Here is a 19,634-nt window from a genome sequence, read left to right on the forward strand (position 1 = left end):
TGCAGTAGGTATGTGCACATGTAGGTCATGAGGGTGGGCAGCAAGTACACATTAGCTCTGATGAGCACACACACACACACACGACCCAGCAATGTGAAGTAACAGTCACCACAAGTCCACAACCAAGAAAGTATCAAGCAACAGCAAAAAGGCATACAAGAAAATTTGAATAGAATACAAACCACAACCTTACCAGCCCATTCCCCATAGAGTGTCAGGTTTGTTCTCCAAAATTTTGCCAAAATATAAACCCTGATACCAATCAGGACCCCCCAGCTGTACTTAGTAAAATAATACAGACAAGTTACTGTGCCAATTAACGCCAGAATACTAGTCATCCATTCATCTTTGAAAAACATGGTCAAAATAAGCTCTACAAAGCTCAAAGTCTAAAAACTTCTCTGGTATCTTTGGGTTTTTATATGAGGTGGACTGAGTTCCGCCTCCCCCCTCCCCTCTTTGATCTAGTTGGGCATCTCAAAAGTGATTGACACGCCAGTCCTGCATCCAATTACTTGCTGAGTTACTTAATAGATTTCAGCTGTGAGCCAACTGCAGTTCAATTTGATGTGCAGTCTTTGTACTTTACACACAAATATCTCATTTAGCACGTGCAGTCCTTCCCCATTATGGAACTTACATTGATTTGAACAAAAAACGTTTGAACGGACTTCAAAACAGTCCGTGTTTTGTGAGCCTTATCGCTGATGCTTTTGTAATTAATGATTTGAATCCAATTGATTGTCATGTGTATAGAGGCACAGTGAAAGGCTTTATCTTGTGAGCAATACAGGCAGATCACCCTCTGTACTCGCGGGTTCGAGTGGCTGTTGGAGGGAAGGGCCGTGGCTGCGAGGTTGACCAGGGTTGGGGACGTGCTGGGTGGCTGGATGCTGTTGCAGGACATAGCAAGCAGGGCAGCAGTAGATACCTGGTTTGTGGCCATTCAATGCCTTAAAACAGCAGTGCTAGGATCCCACATGGTGCACCAGTTGGAGGATACTCAGGTGTGCGGTGGAATCCCATCTGTGCTTATCCCTGCCCGGAAGGAATTTTATGTTGTCCCCAAGGTCCCGTATTTCCCGCAGGGGCCTGTGCCCCACAACCTGAGCCGCTTCAGACATTTAGTTTTGCCCCATTTCGGGACATAAAACGGCGGGCCCTGTATCGACTGCTGCTGCACACCGTCCATCTCATTTCCCTTAACCACTGCCCTGACACGCCTTGGCATGCCCATTTGCCACCGAACAGTGGGGATCCCCAATGGAGGGCTCTCTATGCAGGAGTCCTCCCCCTTTCTCTCAGGGATCTAGAGTGGAGGGTGCTGCATGCAGCAGTCCCTGCAACCGCAGATTGTGGTGGTTCATGGATTCCCAGCCCAACTGCTTGTTCGGCGGTGCTGTGGAGTCCGAGGACCATGTGTATGTAGGATTTAGGTGCTTGTACTTACTTTTGATTTTCTCAAAAACCTTCTCCCCTGCTTTTGGCTGCACTTCAGTCCCACGCTCCTGATCTTTGAAGATCCTGTGCAGAGGGGGGAGGGTAGGTCAGAGGATCTCCTCGTGTGCCTGGGCCTGGCCAAACTGGCCATAAATAGGTCCAAGCAGCAAGCCATGGAGGGGGTCGTTATGGCCGATTGCCTGTCCCTCTTCCGTAGCTATATTCGAGCCTGAGTGTCCCTGAAGAAAGAGCATGCAGTGTCTACCAATTCCCTCGAGCTATTCAGGGAGAGGTGGGCACCACAGGGAGTGGAGTGCAGTATTTGCCCCTCCAAGTCTATTTTGATTTAATCCCTGCCCTCCCCTTCACTGTTTGATGATGCAGCATTGCCCTTTGATAAGAAGGGCATTGCTTGTCACTGGCCATCTTGGTGTTCCTTTCTTCCTGGGGGGTGGTGGAAATTGAATAAAGATTTGTAGACCTGTTGTCTTTCAGTGTCCTATACCTGCACACACATCACATGAAATAAAAATAACCAGAGGAATCTCCTCAGTTAAAAAAAAGACAGATCACAGAGTCAAGTAGCATAGATAAGTAAATAATAGGTAAACAGAAAACACAGGTACAGGTGAATGTTAAGAGTTTGTGAGTCCATTCAGTATTCTAACAACAGTAGGGTAGAAACTGTTTTGAAACCGGCTGGTGCGTGTGTTCAGGCTAAAGATCTGGATCCCAAATGGGACCCCTCAGCTTCCAGATCGGTCAAAAGAATTAATGGAATGTGGTATGTATAAAGCAAGGTTAGCAGTTTAATACAGTAAGGCAGCCTGATGCAATTCTGTCCAGCAACACTGAGATTAAAGCTTTTGTGCTCCCTGGCAAAATTGCGGAATTACAATTGAACAATAAGCATATTTTATGTTTTTTGAGAGACAGTACAGTCTTAATTACAAGAAAAGACCAATCAAATGTAGTATGGTGACATGATTGACAACAGGCCAGTCCAATGATATTCCCTGGGAAAGAGTTCTTAATTACAAAAGTCCAATCAACTGTGTAATATGGTGACATGATTGACAGCAGGCTAATCCAGTGATATTTCCTGGGAAAGGGTTCTTGTTTTACATAAATCATCATCTTATGCTAGGAGCTCAAGGTTAGTTCGAATGGTCGATTAATGTGTCAGTATTCATTTTATGAAAACTCCATTGTTTTCCTGATCTTCTATTTCAGCTAAATCAGCAAAGCAGCAGTACAGGTTCACAAAGTCAAACCATAACTTGCAGCCATTTTGTTGTGTTATTTTAAATTGAAAAGCTATTTTGTTGTTAATAAAAACCCTACATATATTTGTTGCTTCTGACAACAGCTAGGATTCAAAATATGTATCTTCTCCCCGATAATGGAGGTTGTAGAAAAACATTGCCAGTGTGGGAATGATCGTTGAGAATGCTGGCGGCCTTCCCTTGAAAGCGGGCCTGGTAGATAGATTCTCTTGATGGGAGGTTGGCCTTTGTGATTGGCTGGGCCAAGTTCACCACTTTCTGTAACCATCTCCGATCTTGAATGGTACAGTTGTCATACCAGGTAGTGATCCATCCAGACAGAATGCTCTCGATGGCGCACCTAAAAAAGTTGGCAAGGGTATTCGCTGTCATGCCAAATTTTCTCAGCTGCCTGAGAAAGAAGAGATGTTGTTGGGCCTTTGTAACCAGTGCATCACATGAAGAGTCCAAGAAAGCTTGTTGTGGATGACACTCCCAAGAGCTTGACACTCTCCATTCGTTCCACCTCTCTGCTGTTAATGTATAGGGAGGCATGAATAACATCCCACTGAAACTCAAGAATGAGTTCCTTGGATTGTCGGCATTGAGAGCTAGATTGTTCTCAGAGCACCATTTTTCCAGGTTGTCCACCTCCCATCTGTATTCTGTTTCATCACCATCTGAGATTCGACTGACTATTGTGGTGTCATCAGCGAACTTGTAAATGCCATTAGTCTGGTATTTGGCGATGCAGTCGGGGTATACAGTGAGTAGTAGGGGGCTGAGTACACACCCCTGGGGGGCTTCAGTGTTGAATGTTAGTGAGGATGAAATATTGTCCCCAGTCTTCACTGACTGTGGCCTGTGGGTCAGGAACCTGAGGATCTAGTTGCAGAGAGTGGGGCTTAGTCCGAGATCACTAAGTTTAGCAATCAGTCTCGAGGGGACAATAGTGTTGAAGGCTGAACTATAGTCAATGAGTAGGATTCTTGGTTGAAAATGTGTTGCTGGAAATGCACAGCAGGTCAGGCAGCATCCAAGGAACAGGAGAATCGACGTTTTGGGTATAAGCCCTTCTTCAGGAATGAAGACACCCGGGACACCCGGACCGACCAACCCAACCACCCCGTGGCTCAACACTTCAACTCCCCCTCCCACTCCACCAAGGACATGTAGGTCCTTGGACTTCTCCATCGCCAGACTATAACAACAGGACGGTTGGAGGAAGAGTGCCTCATCTTCCGCCTGGGAACCCTCCACTCTTGCTAGGATTCTTGGTGTCAAGATGTTCTAGGGAGGAGTGCAGGGCAAGTGATTTGGCATCTGATGTGGATCTGTTGGTCTGATGGGCAAATTGGAGTAGGTCAAGAGTAATGGGGAGGTTGTAGTTGATTAATGCCATAACTAGCCTTTTAAAGCACTTGCATTTACAAATGACTATAATAATCTGAACAGCTACATCGGGGTGGGAGTGGTCTTCGATTATGTTGGCCGCTTTCCCCAGAGAGGAGGAAGGGTAGACGGAGTCAATGGAAGGAAGGTTGATTTTCATGATGGACTGAGCTGTGTTCATGGCTCTGTAATTTCTTATGGGCTTGGGAAGTGAAGTTACCATATTAAGCTGTGATGCATCCTGACAGGGTGGTTTCTATGCTGCATCAATAAAAATCAGAAAGAGTTATTGTGGACATGCTAAATTTCCTTAGCCTTCTGAGGAAGCAGAGGTATTGGTGTGCTTTCTTGACTGTAGCACAACATGGATGGACGAGGATAGATTATTGGTGATATTTACTCCTTAGAACTTGAAGCTCTCGACCACCTCCACCTCAGGACCATTCATACAGTCGGGGGCATGTCCCCCACTCCGTAACCACTACATCTCTGAAAATGCTTTTAGCCTGGTGTACTCAGTCTATGCTATTGAAGACACTGTAAAGTGTGATGGCCTCAGTTTTATTTAACAAGGGATTTGCTCTACCACACAATGTAAATTGCATTATTTTGCATCCAAGATGATGTCACTTTTAAGTGAACATTTAAATGAATACGGGGTTACCTTAATATCATCAACCCAAATAAAATAAATCTACCTAATTTGAGCCCAATTTTAGAATGGTGCAATAAAAAATATCCAAATCATACAAAAGACATAAAGCAATTTAACAATGTTATATCAGGACTCCTCTGTATATGAGCAGAAAATGGGCCATTTAGCTCCTGGAGCCGGCTCTGCCATTCAACAAGATTATTGCTGATTTGGCCCAGGGTCCTCATCATCAACCCCCCCAATATTTCAAAAATCTAGCTCCTCTTTGAATATTTTCAGCGATCTAACCTCCACAACTCTTGGGGGCAGAGAATTCCACATAATCACTATCCCCTGGGAAAAGAAAATCCTTTGCATCTCAGTTTTAAAAGTATTCCCTTACCCCATAACTTTGTCTCATAGTTCAAGAGTCCCTCACCTGTGGAAACATCTCCTCAACATCCACCCTGTCGAGCCGTTAGAATCTTCTATGTTTCATAGCGTCATAGAGGTCTACAGCACAAAAACAGTCCCTTCATCCCAACCTGCCCATGTCGCCCAGTTTTCACAATTTCAATGAGTCCCATTTGCCTGTGTTTGGTCCATGTCCCTTCATACCTATCCCATCAATGTACCTATCCTAATGTTTCTTAAATGACAAAGTTGCACTCACTTGCACCACTACCTTTGGCAGCCTGTTCCAAACATTTGCACCCACCCACCCCACCAACCACCCTGAGTGAAAAAATTGCTCATCTAGACCCTTTTGTATCTTTCTCCTGTCTCAGCTTAAACCTATGCCCCCTAGTTTGACAGTCTCCTACCATTATCTACCTCATGATTTTGTACATCTCTAGAAGGTCACCCCTCAGTTTTGTATGTTCCAGGACAAAAAGTCCCATTCTGGATCAGTGGTGCTGGAAGAGCACAGCAGTTCAGGCAGCATCCAACGAGCAGCGAAATCGATGTTTTGGGCAAAAGCCCTTCATCAGGAAAGTCCCAGCCTATCCAACTTCTCCTTATAACTCCAATCTTCCAGCCCTGATAGCATCCTAGTAAATCTTTTCTGCACTCTTTCTAGTTTAATATTATCCTTTCTGTAGTATGGAAACCAGAACAGCATTCCTAATGTGGCTTCAACAACATATAGTACAGCTGCAACAAGACATCCCATTTCCTTTACTCAGTGCTCTGACCAATGAAAGCTAGCATGCCAAAAGCTTTCTTCACCACCCTGTCCAGCTCTGACTCCATTTTCAATGAGCTATGAACCTGTACCCCTAGATCTCTTTGATCTATAACACTTCCCAGGGCCCTGCCATTGACTATCTAACTCCTGTCCTAAGTCCAAGACGTTGCATTTATCTAAATTAAATTCAACTTGACATTTCTTAGCTCAGTTGATCAAGATATTGCTGCATTTCCAGATAACTTTCTTCGCTGTCCACTATCAAACTAATCTTGGTATCATCCGCATATTTACTAACAATAACTGTTATGGACCAGGCCAGACCACTCAAAACATTCTTAAGCAGGAAAGACCATAACTTTGCAATTTGTTTTGGTAAGTGTACAGTGAAAATTACCTGGAGATAGTTAGCAAGGTTGACTACAGGTTTTAAAACAGACAAAAGTTTATTCACAAACTTACACAATGAAGCACAAAGATCAGAATAAAGGACCATGACAGAACTCAGTCTATCCAAACTAGACTTAATTATGCTGTTCTGAATATACACAACAGTCCCAATAAGCAAACCTCCTTAAAAACCAGTAAAAAATGGAACAAATGCTTACAGGTTGCAGTTAGAAGGGCAGAAGGAGAGAGAGAGATTGTTTCCACACAGCTCACTGTTGAACCCCTAACTAGTTCTGAACTGCTTAGCTATAGAGCTGACCACACCCCTTTCATTATACAGGTCACTTCTAAAAAGTGACCACTTTGGCCTGAAGTCTCTTTTCTTTACATATAAACAAAAAGGCCTCTCAGTGCCCTTTAATCTCTGCACCAAACCAGTCTATTTCAGAACAGGGAGATGTTTATGACCCCTCTGAAAAAAAAGCCAAGGACACAGTCTCCTTGAGCCAAGGAACAGATTTTAGAAAAAAGGGACTAGCTTGGTGACACCTCCCCCCTAAAAAAAATCAATACCAAAAGATGGCTTCATTTTTAAAAGCCTTCAAAAACTCAGTTAGTAGTCTAAACACATATATACATGACACAAACTATAAACATGACCAACCACATGCAAATTCAGGCCGCGGTGCACCCATCACCAAATGCCTCCGTATCTCATTCAAGTCTCGATACTGCATTGGTAATCATTTTTGCGACCTGGCACATGCACAGTTGTCGAATTGAATGGCTGCAACAAGCTCTATCTAAACAGTCTGGCATTTTTGTCATTAAATTTTTCCACAAATGTCAATTGGTATGATCAGTGCACATGATTGTCTCAGATGCATCACTGGTGATATAGACACTGAAATGTAATGCCAACACCAAATTCAAAGTCTCTATCTCCACCGTTGAGTATTTCTGTTGATGAACATTCAATTTCCTAGAAAAATACCTGATGAGTCTATCAGGAGGAGCACTGCACCAACACCCACATCACTGGCATCGATAGCTACCTTAAAAGGCTTCGTGTAATCCAGTGTGGCTAATACTAGGGCAGTGGTTAACACAGTTCTTAGGCTGTCAAATGCCTTTTGACAGTCTGCTGTCCACTGTAACTTCTTGTCCTTTTTAACAATTCAGAGCAGCCACACTACTAAAGTTCAGCACATATTTTCGGTAAAATCTACTCAATCCCAGGAACGGTGTGGGAATTTTCCCAATTATTTTTGTTTTTGCATCCCATGGGGCCATTTGACCATGTCCAATAACATGGCCCACGAAGGCGGCTTGGGCTTTGGCAAATTCATTTTTAGCTAGGATTACCACCAAGCTTGCCTTCCAAAGACGATCAAACACGTCTGATAAACGCTGTAAATGTCCCTTCCATGAGTGATTAAAAATCACCAGGTCATCACTATACACCACACAGTTGAGTAATCCAGCAATGACCTTATTAGTTAGTCTCTGAAATGTGGTTGGAATGTTTTTCATACCAAATGGAATGTCTTTGAACTGATATAGTCCATTTGGTGTTGCAAGAGCTGAAATTGCCTTTGCTCTCTCTGACAGACGTACTTGCCAGTAGCCTCTGAGCAAGTCCAATTTAGAAATGTAAGTTGCTTGTCCCACTTTTTTGACACAGTCCTCCAACCATGGAATTGGATATGCATCAGTCTTTGTAATGGTGTTGACTTTGCAATAGTCCACACATAACCGTTGGGTACCATCTGTCTTTGGCACCGTGACTATGGGTGAGCTCCAGTCACTGTAACTCACTTTAATTATGATACCTTGCAGCATGCGCTCCATCTCCTTCTGAAACTGTGCCAACTTTAGAGGGTTATGCTTATAAGGATGTTGCTTAACTGGAACAATATCTCCTATAGCTACATCATGCACAATTAGGTTAGTACTTCCCAGTTTAGTTCCGCATGTCTCCCCATGTGATAGTAATAACTGTTTCAGGTCATTTTGATTTTCTTGTGGAAGGTAACTCAATAATTTATCCCAATTTTTGATAACTTCCTCATTGTTTAATTTGATTTGAGGAATGTCCAATTCAGAATTCTCTGAACATGGTTCTTCCTTCTGTGCTGTAATCATTAACACCTTCTCCTCTTGCTTCCCTTCCCTATCAAAATACCTTTTGAGCATATTCACATGACACACACTGAGATATCTTCCTGCCTAGAGTCCTTGTCAAGTAGTTCACCTCACTCACTATGATAAGGTCCACTAAACCTGACTTTTAAAGGTTCACCTATTACTGGAAGTAATACCAATACCTCATCCCCAACTGCTTTCTGTTTTATTGTATGCTGTGATATTTTAAATGTTGTCTAGCCATCTCCAGCTCTATTTAATAGTTCTCTAAAATTTGACATGTATTTTAAATGGGTGGTCTCTGAATTCTGACTTATTAATTTTGCCTTCATCAATTTTAACAGTCCTCTTACTTCATGCCCAAACATTAAGTCAAATGGACTGAATTTGGTTGATTCATTTGGTGCATGTCTGATCATAAAAAGTACAAACGGACCTCCCTTGTCCAAATCACCTGGATAATCCTGACCATGAGCCCTTAGCTAAAGTCATCTCTCTAGTGCTCCCTGCAATTCTGGATAGTACGCAGTAGATTTGAATAGCTTCATTCCCATGTTATCCATAACCTTCTTGAAAAGTTTGGATGTGAAGTTTGATCCTTGATCTGACTGGATCTCTATTGGTAGTCCATATCTAGTGAAAGATTTAAATAATTCTTCTATAACCCTATTAGCTGTAATTTTACGTAATGGGATTGCCTTTGGATATCTAGTCGATACATCCATTATTGTTAATAAATACTTATTCCCACTTTTTGTTGGAAGTAGGGGACCTACACAATCAATCAAGATATTTGTGAAAGATTCCTCAAATGCTGGAATAGGTATTAAAGGTACAGGTTTTATTACTGCCTGTGGTTTTCCAATTAGCTAACATATACGACATGTCTGGCAAAATTCAACTACATCCTTGTGCAGTACAGGCCAGTAAAAATGTCTTTGTATCTTAGCCTGTGATTTCTTCACCCCTAAATGACCTCCAAGTGGTAGCTCATGCGCCACTCTCAGCACCTCCTTTCTATACCCTACTGGCAAAACAATTTGATGAATCTCTGTCCATTTCTTATCTGCTTGAATATATGATGGTCTCCATTTCCTCATTAAGATATCATTCATTAAGTAATAATACAAGGATGCATTCACTCTCCTTGTCTGTAAATGTTTTTTGATGCAATTGATTTAACTCATCTTTCTGGTGCACGATGTCAGGTCCGAGCACTGCCGTTTAAGGCATCGAATGGCAGTGGCCTCAAAGCGGAAGCCTACTGCTGCCCTGCTCACTACATCCTGTGGCAGCGACCAGCCAAGACCATTGCCGACCACCACATCCCCGACCCTGGCCACCCTCACCAGGATGGCCCTCCCCTCCAATAGCCAAACGCGTGAGCATGGAGGTGTGGATTCCTGACCAATGGCTCCATGATGACAGCCGTTACTCCTGCTGGAGGGTAGGCATGATGCAATTCGACGATGTTCCAGACAGTGATCAGGTCTTGGTAAAAGACGGTGTCCTGAGAGTGACCTCCCGACCATCATGGTTGATCAACAGGAGCTGCATGTCGTGGTTGAGGTATCACTGCAAGGTCTGAAGGCGGAAAGTCACCACCTGGGTGTGAACACACACCAGCAACTGACCGCCCTCCTCAATAGGAAGACTCAGAACCTATGCTGCAACCCAGCAAGTTTTTTTTTGTCCCAGAAGAAGTGAACCAACATTCTCTGGATGTCAGCAACAAAACCGGGAGGAGGGACCAAAGGGACCAGGCGGTACCAAAATATGGCAGCAACCAGCTGGTTTATGACCAGCAGGCAACTCCTGTAAGACTGAACTCAGAACAGTCCTGTCCAGCTGCCTAGGCGAGCCAAGACCTTGGCCTCTAGCTCCTGCCAGTTCATGGGAAAGGATTCCTCAGCTGGGCTGAGGTAGACACCCAGATAGAGGAGATGGGTGGTACTCCAGCTGAACCCCCGTAACTCGTCCACTGGTGTGGGTGAATCATGTGGGCCATCACAGAAGCCAGACGAGAAGCCAACAGCCTGGCGAAAACTTTGCAGATAGTGACCACTCCACACCAAGAAAGGGACAACTCTTCGATACTAAGAAACTCCCCCAGGATCTGTGCATAGGCGCTTTCCAGAACGCCCTGAAAAACTCCACAGTCAGCGCATCCAGCCCCAGGGACTTGCCCCTTGAGAGCCAGTCAAGGGTCAAAGGTCAACTCCTGTAATGTGACGGGACTGTCAAGCCTTCCAGCATCCTGATGGCTGAGCTGAGGCAGGTCCTCCCACAGAACTCTGCCAGCATCCTCGCTGGACAGACCCAGAGAGAACAGAACTGTGTGGTAAGAGCGAATTTGGGCCCTGATACCCACCGGATCAGAGACAAAGGGACCGATCGTCGGCCAGCAGTACAAGGAGCTGCTGACATTGTGCTGTGCCTTTTTTCCAGTGAGTAGAAGAAGGGGGAGCCGCAGTCCAAGTCCTGGAGGAGCCAGATCAGAGACCCAATGAGCTGCAGGTCTTGGAGTGTGGCGTTCTCTTCGTACACCCCCTTCAGGGCTGGTCCACATCGGGCTGACTGAGATGTGACTCCAGATCAAACACCACCTCCTCAATCCTGGATTTCCGTCTTTTTGTTCACCCCCTCGCATACGCCTGTCAGAAAACGCAGACATGAGCCTTGCCCATGTCCCACCATAGCCTCAGGGAGGGGAAACTTCCCCGTTTCCTTCTCCAGCTGGCCCAGAACCAACAAAACAAGTCCCGGAACCGCTCACCCTCCAGCAGCAGGTTGTTAAAGTGGCAGTGCGCGGACTGAGCCTAGGGGCTCGATGTTGTCCTGGGGGAGGGGGAGTGGGTGCGGCGGCATCACCTGCGGCTGCTGGTGTGGGCTAGGGGGGCAGTTCCTTATGTGCCCCAACTTACAGCACAGCTGACACCGCACGCTGTCCAGAAGATGCGATAGGCTGCGCCCTTGTGAAGGAGCGTAAAGGAGCCCTCTGTGACATCCTCCCGGGCCAGGTAAATAACACCTGATGCCGGAAGGAGTAGATGTGTTTGAGGGCGGGGTCCTTCAGACCGAGCAGGAGTGGTTGGACACCCGATTGGATCTCCCCCAGTGTTTGAAGGTGGGGGAGAAAGAGCTCGTTTGCAGTAAAGGGCAGGACATTAGAGATCACAACCCTCTGGGCCATGATCTCCAATGGGTCAACGGGTAGGTATGTCCTGCCCACAATGAGCCCCTTCTCCACGGACAGATGGACCGCTTGCTTGGTCTTTACAAGAAACATGGCCTTCCCGTACATGCAGGCTGCAGCAACCATGGCCTGTGAGCAGACCACACTAGCCAGAGCCTTACTGCAGGCCTCAATAGTCATATTGGGATGGGGATAGGCCTTCACCCCCAGGCGTTTAGTCAGGTGCCTGAAGGAGGATATGTTTGTAGCTGGGGTTTGAGCAGCCAAGCCTAAGGCAACGGCTACCCCGCCATAGGTGCGGCTGGGGCCTGCTTGGGGCTCATCATGTTTTGGGTTTTAGGTTGCCTGACAAAGGCTCAACTAGCATGACTTTGATCACCGTGGGCAGCACGGTGGCACAGTGGATAGCACTGCTGCCTCACAGCGCCAGAGACCCAGGTTCAATTCCCGCCTTAGGCGACTCTGTATGTGGAGTTTGCACATTCTCCCCGTGTCTGCGTGGGTTTCCTCCAGGTGCTCCGGTTTCCTCCCACAGTCCAAAGATGTGCAGGTTAGGTGAATTGGCCATGCTAAATTGCCCGTAGTGTTAGGTGAAGGGGTAAATGTAGGGGAATGGCTCTGGGTGGGTTGGGCTTCGGCAGGTCGGTGTGGACTTGCAGTAAACAATGAGGCAAGGATAGTAAAAAGGCATCCCTTGTGCAACGCCAGTTAACAAGGTTAAGAACATCCTTTGTATAATGCCAATGGCTTAATGTTTACTGTTGATGCTTGCTGATTGTAATGATCACCCAATCAATATAGATGTTGCCTTATTTGGATGATGTTCATGGTAAGTGGCTACGGTATTCCTTAAAAATCTACTGTTTGAGAGAAAGACCGAGAACTCATGTCTCTGTGCTGATGGGAGATTGTTTTTTCTCTCTCTCTCTCTCTGTCTTTCTCCAGGGCTGAGAACAAAAGTGAAGAAGGTAGAACCATACTGTGCCTCTGAGCATTTGCTTTGACTAAACTAGGGAAGTGATCGCAGGGCCCGTTGATGAGATATTTGTATCATTGGTAGTCACAGGTGAGGTGCCAGAAGACTAGAAGTTGGCTAACATGATGCCACTATTTAAGAAAGTGGTAAGGAAAAGCCAAGGAACTATAGACCGGTGAGCCTGACATCACAGTGGTGGGCAGGACCAGATGGACCAAGGGCTGAGAAGTGGCAGATGGAATTTAATTCAGATAAATGCGAGGTGCTGCATTTTTTGGGAAAGCAAATCTTAGCAGGACTTATACACTTAATGGTAAGGTCCTAGGGAGTGTTGCTGAACAAAGAGACCTTGGAGTGCAGGTTCATACTTCTTTGAAAGCGGAGTCGCAAGTAGAAAGGATAGTGAAGAAGGCGTTTGGTATGCTTTCCTTTATTGGTCCGAGTATTGAGTACAGGAGTTGGGAGGTCATGTTGCGGCTGTACAGGACATTGGTTAGGCCACTGTTGGAATATTGCGTGCAATTCTGGTCTCTTTCCTACCGGAAACATGTTGTGAAACTTGAAAGAGTTCAGAAAAGATTTACAAGGATGTTGCCAGGGTTAGAGGATTGAGCTACAGGGAGAGGCTGAACAGGCTGGGGCTGTTTTCCCCAGAGCGTTGGAGGCCGAGGGGTGACCTTATAGAGGTTTACAAAATTATGAGGGGCATGGATAGGATAAATAAACAATGTCTTTTCCCTGGGGTCAGGGAATCCAGAACTAGAGGGCATAGGTTTAGGGTGAGAGGGGTAAGATATAAAAGAGACCTAAGGGGCAACTTTTTCACGCAGAGGGTGGTACGTGTATGGAATGAGCTGCCAGAGGATATGGTGGAGGCTGGTACAATTGCGAAATTTAAGAGGCATTTGGATGGGTATATGAATAGGAAGGGTTTGGAGGGAGATGGGCCGGGTACTGGCAGGTGAGACTAGATTGGGTTGGGATATCTGGTCGGCATGGATAGGTTGGACCGAAAGGTCTGTTTCCATACTGTACATTTCTATGACTCTAAGTTGTTGGAGGGAATCCTGAGGGACAAGGACTGACTAGTGATAGGCAGCATGGCTTTGTACGTGGGAAATCATGTTGTACTCACTTGATTTGAGTTTTTTGAAGTAACAAAGAGGATTGATGAGGGCAGAGCAATGGACCTGATTCCTGATGAAGGGCTTATGCTCGAAACGTCGAATTCTCTATTCCTGAGATGCTGCCTGGCCTGCTGTGCTTTGACCAGCAACACATTTGCAGCTGATCTATGCAGACTTCAGTTGAGGATCCAAAACTGAATACAGGCTGAGGTAACTAGTTGTTGTCAGGAACAACCGCTTAACAGATGTTCTTAATAACTTAGGTGGCAGTAAAATGGCTTCTCGATGCAAATAACATGACAAAATAGCTTCATGGCTGCAATTCGACAATTCTGCTAAAAGCTGCATAAAATGTTTTTTAATTCTGCTATAGCTTCATAATTGACTAACCACAGTCTGCTTCAATAGAGATTAGCAGACAATACTCCCTTTATAGCATAGAAATAACTAGACTAGACAAGACACCATTGGCCATCCTAACTGACCTTCAGATGCAGGTGCAATGGCTCAGTTAGTGAGATAAGGGTAGCCTGAGAATTGGAAAACAAAGTTGGTTCCCAGGAAATATCACTGGATCAAGTAACTGTCAAATAAAGCAATATTGTATATATTGATGGGTAATTGTCTGAATGTACTATGCAATCATGGCCTGTACCCTTCTTTGTATCAAGCCATGTGTGCAGCTCCTCCAAGAAATATAGATGTCCACAATCTCTTGTGTTTCTGGATACTCTGTACCCAACTGAATGAAGAAATAAATAATGAAGTGTTAAAGAACCAGACCGATTGTGAGTGCTTATTGACCGATCATGGAACAGACACCCCTCCCCTCCTCCTCCAATTTGGTCAAATTGGTGTTGTCTAAATTGATTTCCAAATTATTCTGTGTAAGGCGAAACAAAGAAATATAACAAGACTGTCAGGGTTTGAGAATGTTGTGCAGAAATCATTAGTCTTGCTCATTGTCGAGTTGTTGATTAGTGACAGTTTTAAATTGAGATGATCTTCTCTGTTGTATCTGTTTGGCTTGGCTTGTCTTGCTTTGTTGCTTTGTCTTGTTTGTCTGCTATGGTTTTGTTCTGTTTGTTTTGGTGTTTGTTCTTGGTTTATGAAGTATAGAGGGTGGTTGCTACCTTTGTCGCATTAAAGAAAGAAAAAAGTTGACCAGTAATACAATTCTCACACATTTGGTTAGGCAGCAATGTACTACAGCTGAAAATGTGTTGCTGGTTAAAGCACAGCAGGTCAGGCAGCATCCAAGGAACAGGAAATTTGACGTTTCGGGCCAGAGCCCTTCATCAGGAATGAGGAGAGGGTGCCAGGCAGGCTAAGATAAAAGGTAGGGAGGAGGGACTTGGGGGAGGGGCGATGGAGATGTGATAGGTGGAAGGAGGTCAAGGTGAGGGTGATAGGCCGGAGTGGGGTGGGGGCGGAGAGGTCAGGAAGAGGATTGCAGGTTAGGAGGGCGGTGCTGAGTTCAAGGGAATCGACTGAGACAAGGTGGGGGGAGGGAAAATGAGGAAACTGGAGAAATCTGAGTTCATCCCTTGTGGCTGGAGGGTTCCCAGGCGGAAGATGAGGCGCTCTTCCTCCAATCGTCGTGTTGTTATGTTCTGGCGATGGAGGAGTCCAAGGACCTGCTTGTCTTCAGTGGAGTGGGAGGGAGAGTTAAAGTGTTGAGCCACGGGGTGGTTGGGTTGGTTGGTTCGGGCGTCCCAGAGGTGTTCCCTGAAGCGTTCTGCAAGTAGGCGGCCTGTCTTCCCAATATAGAGGAGGCCACATCGGGTGCAGGTGAATTTGTGGCGGATATGGAAGGATCCCTTGGGGCCTTGGAGGGAAGTAAGGGAGGTGGTGTGGGCGCAAGTTTTGCATTTCCTGCGGTTGCAGGGGAAGGTGCCGGGAGTGGAGGTTGGGTTGGTGGGGGGTGTGGACCTGACGAGGGAGTCACGAAAGGAGTGGTCTTTGCAGAACGCTGATAGGGGAGGGGAGGGAAATATATCCCTGGTGGTGGGGTCCGTTTGGAGTTGGCGGAAATGACGGCGGATGATACGCTGTATACGGAGGTTGGTGGGGTGGTAGGTGAGAACCAGGTTCTGTCTTGGTGGCGGTTGGAGGGGCGGGGCTCAAGGGCGGAGGAGCGGGAAGTGGAAGAGATGCAGTGGAGGGCATCGTTGATCACATCTGGGGGGAATCTACGGTCCTTGAAGGAGGCCATCTGGGCTGTACGGTATTGGAACTGGTCCTCCTGGGAGCAGATGCGGCAGAGAGGAAGGAATTGGGAATATGGGATGGCGTTTTTACAGGGGGCAGGGTGGGAGGAGGTGTAGTCCAGGTAGCTGTGGGAGTCAGTCGGTTTATAGTAGATGTCTGTGTTGAGTCGGTTGCCCGAGATAGAAAAGGAAAGGTCTAGGGAGGGGAGGGAGGAGTCTGAGACAGTCCAGGTGAATTTGAGGTCGGGATGGAAGGTGTTGGTAAAGTTGATGAACTGTTCATCCTCCTCGTGGGAGCACGAGGCAGCGCCGATACAGTCATCGATATAGCGGAGGAAAAGGTGGAGGGTGGTGCCAGTGTAGTTGTGGAAGATGGACTGTTCCACATATCCTACAAAGAGACAGGCATAGCTGGGGCCCATGCGGGTGCCCATGGCAACTCCTTTAGTTTGGAGGAAGTGGGAGGATTGGAAAGAGAAGTTATTCAGGGTGAGGGGCAGTTCAGTCGGTGGATGGGAGATCCCCTGAGGTGATGAGGTTATGGATGGTCTGGGAGATGATGGTTTGGTGGTGGGAGATGGGGTCATGGTCAAGGGGGCAATAGGAGGAGGCGTCTGCGAGCTGGTGTTTGGCCTCAGCGGTATAAAGGTCGGTGCGCCAAACAACTACCGCACCTCCCTTGTCTGCCGGTTTGATGGTGAGGTTGGGGTTGGAGCGGAGGGAGTGGGGGGCTGCACGTTCTGAGGGTGAGAGGTTGGAGTGGGTGAGAGGGGTGGACAGGTCGAGTCGGTTAATGTCGCGGCGGCAGTTGGCTATAAATAGATCGAGGGCGGGTAAGAGGCCAGCACGGGGTGTCCAGGTGGGTGGGGTGTGTTGAAGGCGAGAGAAGGGGTCGTCAGAGGGTGGGCGGGAGTCTTGGTTGTAAAAGTAGGCACGGAGGCGAAGGCGGCGGAAGAATTGTTCAATATCGCGCCGCGTGTTGAACTCATTAATCTGAGGGCGTAGGGGAATGAAGGTGAGGCCTCTGCTGAGGACTGATCTTTCATCCTCAGAGAGGGGGAGGTCTGGAGGGATGGTGAAGATCCGGCAAGGTTGAGAGCTAGGACCTGGTGTGGGACTGGAGCTGGGAGTGGGGGCGCGGGCAGAGATCGGCATATGGGCGGGGTTACGCGTGGTGATGAAATTCGGCGTGGGGCGGGGTTATGCGTGATGACGCAAGTCGGCGTGGGGGCGGAGACACCTGAGGCGTTGCGGTCATGCAGGTTAGTGATGTCAGTGGGGGCGGAAGTGGCTGCGGCGACGGCAGCCGAAGGGGTACTACAGCCAGGATTAATGAGACTAAACTCCCTATCTTTGACTGTTCCGGAATTTGAGTGCCTCATTACCCTTAAATGCGAGAGAGAGGGAGAGAAACAGACAGAGACTTAGTGCTGATTCCCTGCAGTTTGTAGAAAGTTTAACCCTTTGAGATTTGGTTTGAATGCACATTTGCTTGTTAGTGATTGAATGTTTGTGTTCTGTTCCCTGGAGCTTGAGATCCGGGATTGTTTTGAATTTGATTTCCATTTGTAGCAGTAAATCTGGGCCTCAGGTGCAGAATCATTCTGTTCCACGATGAGAACAGGTCTCTGTTCAATTTTAGTTATAATCTAAACCTAACATTGAGGAAAATCACTTCAGACTTTAATATTTGCTCAATGAGTGGAGGAATTGCATGAACCTTATTTAATTTAGTTAAATTTTGTAAATCTGGAAGTATAAAGATGGATCCAAAATATCCCATAGCAAGAGCATTGTTTCAGAAAATGATACTAGCAGATTTAATTTTTTTTCAGATTTGTTTGTTTCAACTTAATTTTAAGACTGCTGTGTTTCATTCGTGATTATGGTGTGCCAGTCATAGCTTTATTTTATATCAATTCTCCTCCCTCAATGACAATTAAGTTTCAATTCAATATAAGACCATAAGAAATAGGAGTGGAATTAAGGCCATTCAGTCCATCAAGTCCACTCCGCCATTCAATGGCTGATGGGCATTTCAACGCCACTTACCCACACTCTCCCCGTATCCCTTAATTCCTTGCGAGATTAAGAAGTTATCAATCTCTCCCTTAAAGACATTTAACATTCCAGTCTCCAATGTGCTCCGTGGCAATGAATTCCACAGGCCCACCACTCTCTGGCTGAAGAAATGTCTCTTCATTCCCATTCTAAATTGACCCCCTCTAATTCTAAGGCTGTGCCCACTGTCTCCCTGCCCGATGGAAACAATTTCCCAGCGATCACCCTTTCTAAGCCATGCATTATCTTGTAAGTTTCTATTAGATCTCCCCTCAACCTTCTAAACTCTAATGGATACAGTCCTAGGATCATCAGCCGTTCCTCGTATGTTAGACCTACCATCCGTGTGAATCTGCCCTGGACACGCTCCAGTGCCAGCATGTCCTTCCTGAGGTGTGGGGCGCAAAACGAGACACAGTATTCTAAATGAGGCCTAACCAGAGCTTTATAAAGTCTCAGTAGCACATCTTCGCTTTTACATTCCAACCGTCTTGAAATAAGTGACAACATCACATTTGCTTTCTTAACCATGGATTCAACCTGCAAGTCAACCTTTACAGAATCCTGGACTAGCACTCCCAGATGTCTGTGTACTTTGGCTTTATGAAGTTTCTCATCCTTTATAAAATAGTCCATGCCTGTGTTCTTTTTTCCAAAGTGGAAGACCTCCATTTGCTCACATTGGTTCAAGAAATGGCTTATGAAATTCATTCTCCTAAACTGTCTAAATTTTTCTGTAGCCTCGCCACCTCCTCAGAACCACCTGCCTGTCTACCTAACTTTGTATCATCGGCAAACTTCACCAGAATACACCCAGTCTCTCCATCCAGATAATTTATATACAAAGTGAACAGCTGTGGCCCCAACACTAAACCCTGCAGGACACTGCTTGTCACTGGCTGCAATTCCAAAATAGAACGTTTTATACCAACTCTCTGCTTCTGTTAGGCAACCAATCCTCAATCCATGCCAATAAATCACCTCAAACACCATGGGCCCTCACCTTACTCAGCAGCCTCCTGTGAGACACCTTGTCAAAGGCCTTTTGGAAGTCTAGGTAGATGACATCCACCAAGTTTCCCTGGTCTAACTCTACCATATTATGAATGTTACCTCTTCAAAGAATTCGAACATGTTTGTCAGGTCCATCCTCCCCTTACTAAATCCATGATGACTTGTTCTAATCCAACCCTGCACTTACAAGAATTTAGAAATCTCATCCTTAACAATGGATTCTAGAATTTTACCTACAACTGAGGTTAGGCTAATCGGCCTATAATTTTCCGTGTTTTATCTTGATCCTTTCTTGAACAAGGGGGATACAACAGTGATTTTCCAATCATCTGGGACTTTCCTTGACTCCAGTGACTTTTGAAAGATTACAACCAATGCCTCTGCTATTTCTTCAGCCACCTCCCTCAGAACTCTAGGATGTAGCCTATCCGGGCCAGGAGATTTATCAATTTTTAGACCTTTTAGCTTATCAAGTACTTTCTCCTTTGTAATGGCCACTATACTCAACTCTGCCCCTTGACTCTCTTTAATTATTGGGATGATACTCATGTCTTCCACTGTGAAGACTGACACAAAAGTATTTATTAAGTTCTTC

At 45.9% G+C, this 19,634-nt stretch overlaps 1 protein-coding gene across 1 annotated transcript in view; it reads right to left on the reverse strand.

Annotated features, from left to right (window-relative positions):
* The window catches only part of LOC132835198 (uncharacterized), a 58,688-nt gene that overhangs the window by 30,738 nt on the left and 8,316 nt on the right, over positions 1–19,634 (reverse strand). Inside the window, exons 2-3 of the mRNA XM_060854562.1 lie at positions 11,380–11,877; positions 1,451–1,524 (exon numbers count right to left, since the gene is read on the reverse strand). Coding sequence (XP_060710545.1) covers positions 1,451–1,524; positions 11,380–11,877 — 572 coding nt within the window. The remainder of the gene's footprint in view (positions 1–1,450; positions 1,525–11,379; positions 11,878–19,634) is intronic.

Source organism: Hemiscyllium ocellatum, chromosome 44, assembly GCF_020745735.1.
Source record: "Hemiscyllium ocellatum isolate sHemOce1 chromosome 44, sHemOce1.pat.X.cur, whole genome shotgun sequence".
In the NCBI taxonomy this organism is placed as follows: Eukaryota; Metazoa; Chordata; class Chondrichthyes; order Orectolobiformes; family Hemiscylliidae; genus Hemiscyllium; species Hemiscyllium ocellatum.